Source organism: Phymastichus coffea, unplaced genomic scaffold, assembly GCF_024137745.1.
Source record: "Phymastichus coffea isolate CEN01 unplaced genomic scaffold, Cenicafe_Pcof_1.1 PCOF00110, whole genome shotgun sequence".
In the NCBI taxonomy this organism is placed as follows: Eukaryota; Metazoa; Arthropoda; class Insecta; order Hymenoptera; family Eulophidae; genus Phymastichus; species Phymastichus coffea.
The window spans coordinates 431,384-445,376 of NW_026706921.1; the positions used below are offsets into that span (position 1 = coordinate 431,384).

Here is a 13,993-nt window from a genome sequence, read left to right on the forward strand (position 1 = left end):
AAAAATAAACTCAACCCATAAAAGTCACAATGATTTTGTTTATTTTGCTATTTGTAATTTATTACTCTTATTATCTTACTCTTATTTATATATTTCTTTTATTCTTTTAATCCGTTTGTTTCGTGATCGTCAGTGACGCGTGAGCGCGATTACGACTCTACCGATAACATCGTTAAAAATAATCTATATATATATATGTTGTCTTGTAAGCCGGTAATAAGCGGCAGCACGAACTTATTTCGGTGTGGAGTCTCTACGGGAGCAATACTTTTTTCTAAGAATGTTGATAATTTTATTTAATTAACGTATTATTTGCTATTTTTTTGTAATCATTTTGAATTACCTAAACAAGTTATTTTATATGTTGTAATTGTGTATACTTAACAACGTTATTATTATAGGAACGTAAACATAGGCTTCGTTTGTAGGTTATGATTTTTGACGAAAAAAATAATATTTTATCACTTCTATCTATACTATGTACAAATTTTTCAAATTTATAATTGTAAATTATATGAAATTAGTTGCCATGATTCTTATAATATTCAAACTTACTTTAGTATTAATCTTTGATTTAATGTCTAATTCATTTAACAAAAATTATTCACAAATAGTTCAAATAACAACAAAGTATTGCTATTGCTACGGATTAATATACAATATAACTAATTGTACTTATTGCTTTTTTATAAGTAGGCAATCAAAATGACTTCTATTATCAAACTGCATGCTATATCTGGAGCATTAGATGAGTCTCCTCCATGTTACATTCTACAAGTTGATGAATTACGCATACTATTAGATTGTGGTTTGGATGAAAAGTTTGACCAAGATTTTATAAAAGAATTGAAAAGGTAAATTCAAGTAACTGATTACATTTCTATTGTATCAATGTCAAAGTATTAATTATAATTTCTTTACAGACATGTTAATCAAATTGACGCTGTTCTATTATCTTATCCTGATCCTTTACATTTGGGAGCTTTGCCATACTTAGTTGGAAAATGTGGCTTGAGTTGTCCTATTTATGCCACTATCCCTGTTTATAAAATGGGACAAATGTTTATGTACGATATATTTCAAGTAAGTACTTTACATATCAGAGAAATCTTTCATATTTACTTTTTAACATAATAATTGACTTTATTCTAGTCTCGACACAACATGGAAGACTTTACTTTATTTACTCTTGATGATGTAGATGCTGCTTTTGATAAAATTGTGCAATTAAAGTATAATCAAAGTATATCCATGAAAGGTAAAGGATATGGTGTCACATTAACACCCCTTCCAGCAGGTCACATGATTGGTGGAACAATATGGAAAATAGTAAAAGTTGGTGAAGAAGATATAATTTATGCAGTTGATTTTAATCACAAGAAAGAAAGACATTTAAATGGATGTGAATTAGAAAGATTGCAGAGACCATCGCTTCTTATAACAGACAGTTTTAATGCAACTTATCAGCAAGCTAGACGACGTACAAGAGATGAAAAATTGATGAGTGAGTAAAAACATTTCTAATAAAAACACTAAATAAGATTTAAAAATTTATTTACAATAGTGTGATAATACAAAAGCTCTTTCATCTTATCATTATCTTATTTTCAGCAAATATCCTTCAGACTCTTCGAGGTGGAGGAAATGTTCTTGTAGGAGTAGACACTGCAGGCAGAGTATTGGAATTGGCACATATGTTGGACCAATTGTGGAGGAATAAAGAATCTGGATTGTTAGCTTATTCACTAGCTTTATTGAACAATGTTAGTTACAATGTAGTTGAGTTTGCAAAATCACAAATTGAATGGATGAGTGACAAACTGATGAAAAGTTTTGAAGGGGCTAGAAATAATCCTTTTCAATTCAAGCATTTACAATTGTGCCACAGTATGGCTGAACTAAATCAAGTTCCTAGTCCTAAAGTAAATAAATATATTTATACGTTGTATGATCAGTTTTATATGTAAGTTAAATTGAATTATTTATTTGATCTTAATCATTTAGGTTGTGCTGGCCAGTACACCTGATATGGAATGCGGTTTTTCTCGTGACCTTTTTTTACAATGGTGCAGCAATCCTCAAAATAGTATTATAATAACTAGTAGGACGTCTCCAGGAACACTTGCCAGAGATCTTGTTGAAAATGGAGGAAATAGAAATATTGTATTAGATATTAAAAAGAAAGTAAAATTAGAAGGAGCTGAGCTAGAAGAATATTTGAAGAAAGAAAAACAAAAACAAGAGCAACAGAAACAGGAGAAAATGTAATTTATTAACGTTTTTATTGAGGTAGTTAATAAAAATTATTTTATCGTGATATATTTTTGCAGGGATACTGCCGACGTTAGCTCCGAATCTGAAGATGAAATAGAAGTAGGCGGTACAAAAGGAAAACATGATTTGCTTGTAAAACAAGAACATAAACCGGGTTTTTTCAAGCAAAGCAAAAAACAACATCCAATGTTTCCATTTGTTGAAGAAAAGATCAAAGTAGATGAATATGGAGAAATTATAAAGTACAATTTCACATTGTTGCTATTATAATTATAATTATGTGGTCATGCACTTATACATATATTTATTTGTAACAGGCCTGAAGAATATAAAATCGCGGAAGTAATGCCTGAGGCAGAGGATAACAAAGAAAATATTGACATGAAGCCAGAAGAAACACCTCAGCTAGCTCCAGAAAACGCAGTCGACATTCCAACAAAATGTGTTCAGAGCACTCGTACAGTTACGGTGAACGCTGCTGTAACGTTTATTGATTTCGAAGGAAGGTCAGACGGCGAGTCTTTGCAAAAAATTTTGGCCCAGCTTCGGCCAAGAAGAGTTGTATTAGTCAGAGGTTCTAAAAAAGACACTGAGTTATTAGCTCAACAGGCGCAAAGCGTAGGCGCTCGTGTGTTTATCCCAGCTAAAGGAGAAACATTAGATGCTACAACTGAAACACACATTTATCAGGTATTTTCAAAAAACTTCTATGAAAAACATAATATAACTGGAGTATCTAGTTCTGAAACTAAAATTAAAAATTAAAATTATATGTAAAACGTTTTTCCCACGTTAAAAGTCGGTGCTAGTGATTCAATACTTTTTTTAGGTACGTTTAACAGATGCTCTAGTTAGTGGATTAAAGTTTTCACGAGGAAAAGGTGATACTGAGGTAGCGTGGGTGGATGCTTTAATAACAGCTCGGGACCAAGTTTGTCGGGACGTTGTCATGGATGATGAAACGGAAGATATGATTGATAAGACTGAAAAGATTCTGACATTAGAACCTTTGCCACTCAATGAGGTAATTAAATATTTAAATCAATTGATTTTTTTTAAAATCGAAACGGTTAATATCCATATTTATTCTTCTTTTCTAGATTCCAAGTCACCAAACTGCATTTATTAATGAACTGAAATTATCAGATTTCAAACAAATATTAACGAAAGCAAACATTAGTTCAGAATTCAGCGGTGGTGTTCTATGGTGTTGTAATAATACTATTGCAGTAAGAAGGGTGCGTATTCTGTTATTTTATCACAATTTAATTAATCCATAAACTAATTTCATAACGGTCATTTATTTCAGCACGAAGCGGGTAAAATAATTTTAGAAGGTTGCCTGTCAGAAGATTATTATAGGGTACGAGAACTATTGTATGAGCAATATGCAATTGTTTAGACCACTAACTCATTAGTTAAAGTTGTATATATGTATTTGTCATATTTTTTAAATATCGCGGAAGAACGCGATCTCTATCGTGTGTAAATTAATTTTTATACTGTATTATAAAACAATTTTTGACAAGAAAAGAAGAATTTTCGCTTGGTATATAGATAAAATATCACGAATATTTCTTCATTCTTCTGGTACCCATACAATAAAAGGATTAATGGGCTTGTTAAAAAGTATGAGATACATTTTTAGGGTCTCATTCTGAGGGCTCTATGATTTAAAATAAGTGGAATATATAAGTAAATCAATAAAATATAAATTTCGAGTACTATGTTTAACAATTTCTGTTTCGAAATCAAAATACCTAATTTCACTCAATTTGGTGATGCATAACTTCTAAATTTCCTTTATTATAATAATAAAATAAAATACTTTAATCAAAATGTTTTTTAGAGTTGTATTTCGACATTTTTGTAGTATATTGTTGTATCATGTTAATCAAAGCATCTTGTGATTTCATGGACAATTTCAATTTTTCAAGTAGATAAGTATTGTCTTTGGTCAGAAATACTTGGCCGTTAGTTATGCAACATGTACATTTTCGGAGATGTGGTGACAAAATTCGAAATGCGAAAAAGCAAGTATCACTACACGGAGAGTATTGAATGGCCGGTTACCGGTAAATATTATTCATCGCACAGCACTGGTCCGCCACCCCAAGTTAGCGGTTAGTAATCTATATTTAGCCAAGCTAATCAAGACGTCAAAGCACACGCAATCAGCTACCACATGCGCGTGTCAAGCCGAGCTCCACGTGTTCACGGCAGAGTTGCCGGTCGGCTTACGTCAAGATTTAAATGCCCCGCCATAGTGCGCGCGCTCGACAGCCCTTCGCCTATGTAGGTAGCTTTCATGCACTATGCTGTAGCGCACACGCGCGCAAATGCCCAAGTCGCCCCGACCGGCTTTAAATGCCCGAGCCTTTTGTGCGAAGCAGCGAGTCCTTGTTCGTTCTCGCTTGTACCCAACGTTTTTCGAGTCCTTGAACAGCTGGCTGTGTAATAGGGAGGCATATGACCTTTTTTTATCTTTTAGGGATGAATCGGAAACAATGACGAAATTAAAATGAGAATCGGAATCGGAATTCTATTGATTTTTGTTTTGCAGTTTGCGTCGATTGAAGCAAGATCCTAAGCAGAATAAACGTAGTGTGCTTTAGAATTGCGATCTAACATCGAGGAAGAGAGAGCAATTACTAATGTCTGCCGTATTTCTGTCGATGTGGCAAATATAAAACTCGGCAATTTTTGTTTTGATGTACGTATAATCAAGCAAAATCAGAACTTAAAATAACCGGCAATAATGAAGCAAGTAAAAATAGCAGCTGCAATATCCAGTCTTGAAAAAGAAATTTTTCGGAGAGCACAGGTCTCGTGAGTTCATCGTACAGCGGGCAAGGTCGTCGTCACGGGCGAGATTTTTGCTCGGGGAAAGCAGCTATCGGCGGCGGGCGCCGACTGCCTGTGAGGGAGCGAGGGGGGAACGTCGTCTGGAAGTGTATCCATTGCCATTGGTTGGGGACCGCCGAGTAGCGATTCTCGCACACTGACACAGCGCCGGCGACGACCTTATATATATACACACACGAGCTTTTCGCTTGCATCCTGCTCTGCTCTCTATCTCTCCCTTGTATCCGTGTGCGTCTGTGTTTATGTGCCAGACGGAGAACGCCGTGTGGCGCCCAGGACCGACATCACCCGGTGGTGTTCTACTTTTTTCACCCTATGCAGTCTTTTTTTGCTAGCATTTGGTTTTGCCCAATGTTATGTGACAGATTGTGAGCTATGATCAAGGTGCTGATTAAGTGCGGATTGCAGGCACATCAAGCTACGTACTTTGCGTACTCAAAAATTCTGTAAACAATTTTTGATACTTCGTGTAGTTTCTCATTTTGGCATATTGTATTTTGGAATGTGAGCTGGAAATTCAAATATGCTTCGAATTCGAGATAAATTATATTAAATTTATCTTAAATTTTTGGAGCACATTAAAAAAAAAACATTTTTGTGCTTTTCTTATTGAATAATATTACCACTGTAGAGATTGTGCAGAATGTAATCAAACATCCCAATCTTAATCACTATTGATAAGAAACCGTCACGTTTTATTGCACAAGGAATAACATAATTACATTGAAAAAAGTAATAAGAAACAACCAAGACAAGAAAGAGCACGTGTTTAAGTAAAAAAATTGCCTATAGCTGATGAACTATCGGGGTAATAGAGGAAAGAAAAAGCCGAGGAAAAAAAGAGCCGACGAAGTGTGTTTCACCGGTGTTGAGCGGGGCAGGAACAGAATAGAGGATGCGCGTATTCAGGAGAGGTTCCAGTCGGCGAATTCGCACGGTCCTGTGCAGATCCCCTTTATCTCAACTTTGTGTGTGTGCACGAGGCCAGGTTTCCCAGAGAGAGAGAGAGAGAGAGAGAGAGCGAGTCGTGAGCGGACCCACTCGCACACCACATGCAAATACATATATATACACGCCCCACCTCCTTATGCCTGCTCTCACACGTACGCAAGCGTATCGTCTGTGTCGGTGTATGTGTCGCTGACTACGAGAGACGGGACGAGACAGAAAGCAAGTGTGTGCCTGTTCGCGGTCTGCTGCCGGCCGGAGTCGTCGCTCGTTTCTGCTCGCTCACGCATTTTTTCATTCTTCCTGTCTGCCTATCTGTCTATCTGTCCGTGCAACGTTCAGTCGACATTTTTCCTCAAATCCTCATTAGTGGGTCCAGTGGGTGTTTGATTTATTATTGTACTTAGTGAGGAAAATAAAATGGCCGGTGAAAAGCGCAGCGTCGACGATGCTTCCGAAGAGCTGCGCCAGGAGTCCGCGATCCTCCTCGACATCGAGGGCACCACCTCCAGCATTAGATTCATCCAGGTATTTATTAGCTGAGAATATGTTAAAGAGTGAAACAGTTCTTTTTCCACATCTGCATATTGAGAATTTTACACGAGCGGAATGAAGCACAAAGGGGAAACCTAACGCTGCTGCATGGCGCCGGGGGGAGACGGCGCGCTAGTGGAAAAGGCCGCCCGGTTTTTGTTGAATTTTCCCTATTATCTCTGATAGTACGTTCAATGCCACTAGCTTCTTAAGCAATTATCGTCAATGGAGACTTTATTAACATGCTAAATCGGTTATTTCAAAGATTGATAGTTTTTTCATCATTCTCTGAAGGTTTTCTAGTGGCGGCTCAAGAAACGACAATGTCGGACGTTGCTGCCATTGAGCTGCTTCGCTCTCTCGCGTTCTCTTCTCTTTCTCTTGCTCCGAGTTTTTTTGTTCCCTTTAATTTCGCCAGCCTTTTAAATGGAAATCACGTATAACGCTTCATGGGCTGTGCTCGCTCGTAGGCATACCAAGCAAATTTGAATTTTTTTTTTTTTTGTTTTTTCAAAAATTGATTTTTGTATCGTAAAAAGTATTTTGTGTGAGCAAGATATTATTTATTGAAATATTGAAAAAATGTATTAGATTATTTATATAAAAAAATTTAATTGGAATGGTTACCTTCGTGTATCAGCATTGCACGCTCGCGAGAGTCAAAGAAGAGCAGAGGAGCCATTCTGTGTCTAACGGTTTCCGTATGAGAAGCCACCCCTCCCTTTCGATAAATCTTCTATACAGTTGATTTTTTTTCATTTAGCTTTATTATATGTAAAATATGCTGAATGTCGGTGTTCATTTACAAAAGTTTGTCATGAAAATGTTACCAATAACTATTTAACAATCAAACTGTTACAATTTATTCAATGAATTTTTCTTCAAACCAAATCGTATTATATTTACAATAAAATATTGACCATTATACAATATTTCATACAAATTGTAGTAAAATTGAACAGACATATAAACTTATTTGTAAAATAGAATTTTAAATATATTTCATATGCAAATTTCACTTTACTTGACTCTATACGTTATATTTTATTAAAAGCAATTCGATTTTCAAAATTTTATCTGCTATGTTGACTGTTCAAATAATTATATTATTAATGAACAGTCAGTACTGTAAACTTGTTTTATAATATTGCAATAATATTGCAATTTAGACTTGTAAAAAATAGAGAGAAAAGAAAAAAAAGACTGTTTCTAAATAAATAAAAAATGTATTGTGTTTCACTATGTGGCCATTATGTATTGTACTTTTTACTATAACATATGAGCTTTGTGAAACTTAATATGCAATGTTTTGATCTTTCTCTTTCCTAAAAAAATTAATATTTTACCATTTTATCAGGTTATCGTAAAGTTATGTTTTATCTTTAATGAATGATTATTGATTTTCATTTTGTAGGATACACTTTTTCCATACATACGTGAATTTTTGAAAAAACACGTAGATGAGAAATGGAATGACGAAGAGTTTAAAGCAGACTTTGCTAAATTAAAGGAACAGGTATGTAAAAATATTATATATGTTCAATCAATTGAAATTAACTGTCAGGTTTATATATCTCTTTGCAAGTTGATAAACTCTAAGATCAAATTTCACAAATAAACATTTTTCACAAAGTAATTTTAATCTGTAAAGTTATTGTTTTGTTTAAATATGTTATTACTATTAAAAATTACAGATGTTTCACTAGTTTTATTTATTATATTAATATTGCTGTATTGATAATCATTTTGCTATGTCAAAGAATATCTACTCGAAAATTCAGATGCTCCATTTTTATAAAAATTGATTTATACAAGGCCAAAGAAGATGAAGAGAAAAAAGTCGATGGATTTGTACCCATCAAAGAAGATACCGAGGAAGAGGCAAAAGATACTCTAATAAAAAATGTACTCTGGCAAATGGATAACGATCTTAAAACTGGTGCACTGAAGCGCTTACAAGGGCATATGTGGAAAGCAGCTTACAAGCCTATGAAAGGCCAGTAAGTAAAAATTATATTTTTAATACTTGTACTTTTCAATTACTTCCAATGCTACAAAGTATTAAGATGTGGATCTGTGCGAATATGCATATTTAATTTGCAAAATAAAAACAATTTAATAATTACAGATAAAATAGTAAATAGTTAAAACAAGAATATAAAGGGTTTAATAAATTTTTTCATAGTAATTGTTAAAAATTAGATATAGGTTAATCATTGAACTAACTACGTAAATCATTTAACTTTAAAAGAATGGAAACAAAATTTTTAACAATTAAATAGGCTGAATTCATAAAAAGCTTTCAAAACATCATTTTTGTGGATTTTGTATGTTTAAATTTCCCTTCTCTTTACTTTTATTAGATGTAGTATTTAAAATTCTCAAAAATGTACAATTTCATTCACTTACACTGTAAATGTTGTTTTCTTAATGCTGTACCACTTTACTGTTGTATCACTAAAATTCGAGTTAATCGACTTTGTATCACAAGTAATTAAAAAATATATGTAAATAAACTATCTTAGAAATGTTAGTTACATGATGATTTCTATGACTTGTCCCAGGCACTAATTTCTGAATATCACACTAAACTTTTATGACTTAGATCAATCAATTTTATTGAAGTTAATAATAAATTATTATATTAACTGTTATTAAAACTAATTTCAATTTTACCAAATGAATTTTTCATGATTTTATTATGAATTTTTATTAATTCACTTGTTTCAATTTTTAGTGTGTATGATGATGTTCCAAAGGCTTTTGATGAATGGACAAACATGGGTAAAAAACTTTACATCTATTCAAGTGGAAGCGTTGAAGCTCAAAAATTATTGTATGGAAATTCAATTCATGGGGATTTGCTAAAGGTAAGTAATTTAATATATCCATTGATGAAAATTTTCTAAAATTTTAATTTCTAATATTCATTTGCAGTACATCAGTGGTCATTTTGATACGACTGTAGGCCCTAAACAGGAAGCTGATAGTTATAAAAATATTTTGAAAGAAATTAATTTGGAGCCCTCAAATGTATTGTTTCTCACAGATGTTATAAAAGGTATAGTTTTAGATTAAATACTACTTCGTATTAAGTAAGCAATTTTTGATAAGTCCAATTAGTTTACTCTGTCTCATAAAGTAAAATTTTGTATTGTGTCTATGAAAAGTAAATTAAAAAGTTCTTTAAAAAAGCTATTTTCTTCAATAAAAGTTTAAAAATTCACTTAACGACTCTATAATTATTTATTAAATTGCTCATTGGTTGAACTTCTTATTTAATTAATTGTGTTGTATATTCGTAAATAATAAAATAACTACTATTAATTATACTTTAACTTCAAAAATAAAATAAAAATAAGTCTAAATTTTTATAATCCAGCATGCATTTTTTCGGTTAAAAATTTTGTTCTAAAAAGTTTTTTTTATCATTCCTTCTGATTATTCTATTATTTTTTTATATAGAGGCTCAAGCTGCCAAAGAAGCTGGTTTGGCAGTAACTATTGTTATTCGAGAAGGAAATGCAAAGCTAACTGACGATGACAAACTTGCATTTAAAACTATTCAGTCTTTTGCAGAATTAATTTTTCAATCGACGAACAAACGTCAGAAACTATGTAATGATGAAGAATCTAAAAAAAACGATACCATCAAGGAGGAAACAGCAGTATCAGGTTCAGTCAATAATGAGCCCATGGATACATCGGATGACGTTAAAGCTACCGCTGACGAAAAAACAACTGATACGACAATCGATGTAAAAGTAGAAGAATTAAATGTAGAAAAAAAAGTTGAAGTGGAGAAAAATGTAGAGTTAAAAGAAAGTGAAAAAGAAATTACTCCTATGGAGGAAGATAATAAACCAGAAATAAAGACTGACGCTGGTATGAAGACTGAAAATGTTGAAAATTCAATCGAAGATAAAACTAAAGCTTCTATATCTGACGAGAAATCAACTGTTGATAATTTTGTTGCAGAGAAAAACTCGATAGAAGTGGAAAAGGAAAAAACAATAGAATTAGAAAAAGAAGAAACGATAGACGCAGAAAAAGATAAAACGATAGAAACTGAAAAAGGAAAAACAGTAGAAAAAGAAGAGAAAAAATCGATTGATGTTGCGAAAGAAAATGAAAAAGTATCTTCATCTGAAGAGAAAACGCTACAAACCGAAGTTCCAGAAAAGACTGAAAATAAAACGGATAAAGGTATCGAAAAACTAACAGAGGAAACTCCAGATAAAATTGCGAACGAGGCAGCTACCAATGTCGAGAAAGAAACAAAATCGGAAGAAAAGGAATTAAAAGAAAAAGAATTAAAAGAGAACGGTGAATCCAAAATTTCAGATGCAGAACAAAACAATAAATCCGCAGATAATAAAGTAGAAGAAATTGAGAATAAAGAGAATGTACAGAGTGAAAATATTGACGAAAAAGTTGAAACTAAAGCTGAAGTTGCTGAAGAAATAAAAGAAGCAACTACAGTAGAAAGTCCTGATAGCAGTGTAAAAAATGAAAAAGAAAAAGTTTCAAATATAGAGTTGGAAACTGTAACAGAAAAATCTGAAACCAAAACATTGAATGGTGCATCGTCAAATGGTAATTTGAAAAATGATATTTTAGATGAAAAAGTTCACGCTAATGGAATTAACAATAAATCAGAAAAGATAATAGAAAATGAGGAATCAGAAGAATCGATCAAAGTAAAAAAAACAGTAGCAGACGGTGCCGGTGACACTGATGTAGTCGTACCACCGGTAGTAGCTGCAACATCTTAATTCGATGCATTATTTGTATTATCGTTTAATTTTACAAAAGTCAGTTACACTTTCCCATAATTTCAAACAAATACTTACACTACTGTCAAAACCACCATTTAATATTCATATTTCGTTACTTTTTTTGTTTCGTTAAAAAAAATATGTTTGTACTCTTGTAAGAAAATGGATATTTTATTTTTATAAAGAACAGGATTTTTTACGTTCATCCATATTATTCAAAATTAATGCATAATCAAAAATAATTTAATGAGATAAGTAACGTAATATTTGTGCAAAACAATTGTGAAACTGACACATGTTATTGTACAAGTATTTGCTCTATTCCAATTCCAAAATAACCATAAATTCAATCATTACTACTCAATCCAATATAAAGAGTATCAGTTTGTGATTTTGAAAAGTAACTACAAAATGTTTCTCTAATTGTTGTTCATTTGATGAAAGGCATAGAAATTTAACAAGAGATGAAAAAATTCAGCGTATTTCAACTTCGGTAATCTTTTTGACTCAAAAATATAGCTTGAAATGAAAAGTCACAATATTTTAATGCGTAATAAGTTTGACATTTAATAGTTTATTTTCTTAACGCTTAACAATGTGAAAAGTTTTTCTCTAGCTTTTTGTGATTTTTATATTCGTAAAACTTTTTATCTTGTGATACTGTGGACCTTTTTATATAATGAAATCACATATAGTACCACGTAAACCTCCATGTAATAATTATTTTTTCTCATAATATATGAAATCACATTTAAATAGTAACGCTTTTATTACAATTAAAAAATCAAAATTAAAATTAAAACGGTAAACTTTTCAGTATCTTCAGAGAAAAGGTTATTTTTAGTTCATTGTAGAATTTATAATGATTAATAGCGAGTTTGTTATAGTCTCAAGGATGGTCGAACTTGTCATTCGCTGTGAAATAATTAGTAAACGTATTGACTTCAACTTGTCAATATGCAATTAACACTGTCATTAATTTCATAATACTAGTAAGCAAATTAAAAGTTTTTAAAATAGGATAGAAAATCCCATTACAATGCAGAGTAAGCTATATTAACTATACTCTGTGCCAAATACTTTTAACTTGTATTTGCATTTAATGCTTAAATATCTCGGAGATTGAAAAGCAGTAATAATTTTTTATATGTTAAGTTTTCTTACCCTGTTTTACATTTTTGTTTCAATTTTTTTTAAATACTCAGTGAAGACAAACATATTTTTAAGACTGAATCTGTAGTATGTCGCGGAATTTATGAATGTAGACTGTATCGAATGTTCTTAGTGGTCTGTACTTAAGAGAATCGCATTTTTTATAACGAGCAACGAAAAAGTTTATTTTAAACAGAAATGCGGAACGGGAAAAAAATAATCGTGAAGTGTTAAAATGGTCAATTTATAATGCTTTGCATAATTAAAAATGGGTACTTTGTCAGAACTGGCTTCTGTAACTTGCTATTTTATTATTTTTTTGAACATATCTATTTTTAATAATTGACATGATATTTATATCGTCTAAGATTCAAGTTGAGTGTGTATTTTTTTGTAACTTATTTTGTGACTTTCTACGTAAAATGGTTCCTGAACTTTCGAATACGATGTGAATGCTCGATGAACTTTGTCATACGTGAATGAGACAAAAAATCGAACAAAAATTCTACGATTACGACTTCGAAGTAAAAACTTATTCGATTGACTCGTCGTATTGATTTATTGAATAAAACATTCCTTCGAACAAATTGGTCGATCTTGAGTAATTTGATAACTTACTGCCAATCACTAATGTTAACAATACTCTTTATCACTAAAGGCAAAATTACAATTATTAGGCGTTGCCTGCCAACTGACTTTCACGTCATCATCTGATATCATCTTCATATCATTCATTCAGTATCTGCGTCAATAGTTGAAAGCTGACAACTAATAATTGTAAGTTTGTAAATAGAATGTATATTGCTCAATTGATAATGCACTATTTCAGAGTTTCAATCCTCGATCGATTATTACTTCCTCCTATACAATAAAAATCCAATCAAGCTGTTGCAAAGAGTTTACTGTGATTTATTTTTTGAAAAAGATTTCGATAGACATCAAAGGAGCCTTTTAATAATGCAATGATTTTCTGCATTCTTAGTTTAATGATATTATTTATTTTATGCCCGATCCGACTAACAATTTTTGGTACTTTGTAGGTAGCGCTTAAGTAGTATTTCAATTGCGAACATCAAACATTTGTATACGATATTCGTAAAAAATTTTTTTTAAATTTTTTACTTCTATTATTTATGTAATTTTTCTGAATAGAATTGAAAATAAATTTTCTCCGCTCGTAACGACAAAGGGAAATGTATGCATTTGTCTATTTTCCTATCAAATATCCTATCAAATTTTTCAAATATTCTTATATTGTTTTTCATTTTTATTAACGTAAATCATTTCAATATAAGACTCACATGTACGTTATTGAATAAGTATTGTAAAATAGTACTTGAATTCACCCCTTCTAATAAAAAAAATTACAATAAAAGAATATGAGACGATCAGTTCATTAAATATTTGTATAATTACTAATTCCCCTATCAATTTTTATTTCT

At 31.9% G+C, this 13,993-nt stretch overlaps 2 protein-coding genes across 6 annotated transcripts; both read left to right on the forward strand.

Moving 5' to 3' along the window:
• Positions 1–235: 235 nt before the first annotated feature.
• LOC131670412 (probable cleavage and polyadenylation specificity factor subunit 2) lies at positions 236–3,990 on the forward strand. Of its 4 annotated transcripts, none has more exons than XM_058946000.1 (11): positions 236–428; positions 694–854; positions 924–1,083; positions 1,153–1,504; positions 1,612–1,922; positions 2,005–2,264; positions 2,331–2,516; positions 2,592–2,964; positions 3,104–3,298; positions 3,375–3,512; positions 3,584–3,990. In XM_058946000.1, exons 2-11 carry the CDS (start codon positions 706–708, stop codon positions 3,674–3,676), a joined length of 2,217 nt encoding a protein of 738 aa, XP_058801983.1. In that variant the 5' UTR covers positions 236–428; positions 694–705; the 3' UTR covers positions 3,677–3,990. The 4 variants fall into 4 exon arrangements, with proteins under 4 accessions (XP_058801983.1, XP_058801981.1, XP_058801982.1 ...); XM_058945998.1 differs by having other exon boundaries at positions 236–424; XM_058945999.1 differs by having other exon boundaries at positions 236–424; positions 697–854.
• A 2,295-nt stretch (positions 3,991–6,285) lies between these two features.
• Positions 6,286–13,761, forward strand: LOC131670381 (enolase-phosphatase E1). 2 transcript variants are annotated; one of them, XM_058945942.1, is made up of 7 exons: positions 6,286–6,615; positions 8,036–8,137; positions 8,437–8,621; positions 9,359–9,491; positions 9,559–9,682; positions 10,087–10,506; positions 10,600–13,761. In XM_058945942.1, exons 1-7 carry the CDS (start codon positions 6,508–6,510, stop codon positions 11,394–11,396), a joined length of 1,869 nt encoding a protein of 622 aa, XP_058801925.1. In that variant the 5' UTR covers positions 6,286–6,507; the 3' UTR covers positions 11,397–13,761. The 2 variants fall into 2 exon arrangements, with proteins under 2 accessions (XP_058801925.1, XP_058801924.1); XM_058945941.1 differs by having other exon boundaries at positions 10,087–13,761.
• The last annotated feature ends 232 nt before the right edge of the window (positions 13,762–13,993 follow it).

Bases quoted from the DNA above. Each gene is read 5' to 3' on its own strand.
- LOC131670412 (XM_058946000.1), top strand. From the start codon at position 706: ATGACTTCTATTATCAAACTGCATGCTATATCTGGAGCATTAGATGAG. The intron at 1,923-2,004 runs GTAAATAAATAT...TTAATCATTTAG, and splicing joins ATCAAGTTCCTAGTCCTAAA to GTTGTGCTGGCCAGTACACC. The intron at 3,299-3,374 runs GTAATTAAATAT...CTTCTTTTCTAG, and splicing joins AACCTTTGCCACTCAATGAG to ATTCCAAGTCACCAAACTGC.
- LOC131670381 (XM_058945941.1), top strand. From the start codon at position 6,508: ATGGCCGGTGAAAAGCGCAGCGTCGACGATGCTTCCGAAGAGCTGCGC. The intron at 6,616-8,035 runs GTATTTATTAGC...TTCATTTTGTAG, and splicing joins CCAGCATTAGATTCATCCAG to GATACACTTTTTCCATACAT. The intron at 8,138-8,436 runs GTATGTAAAAAT...GATTTATACAAG, and splicing joins TTGCTAAATTAAAGGAACAG to GCCAAAGAAGATGAAGAGAA.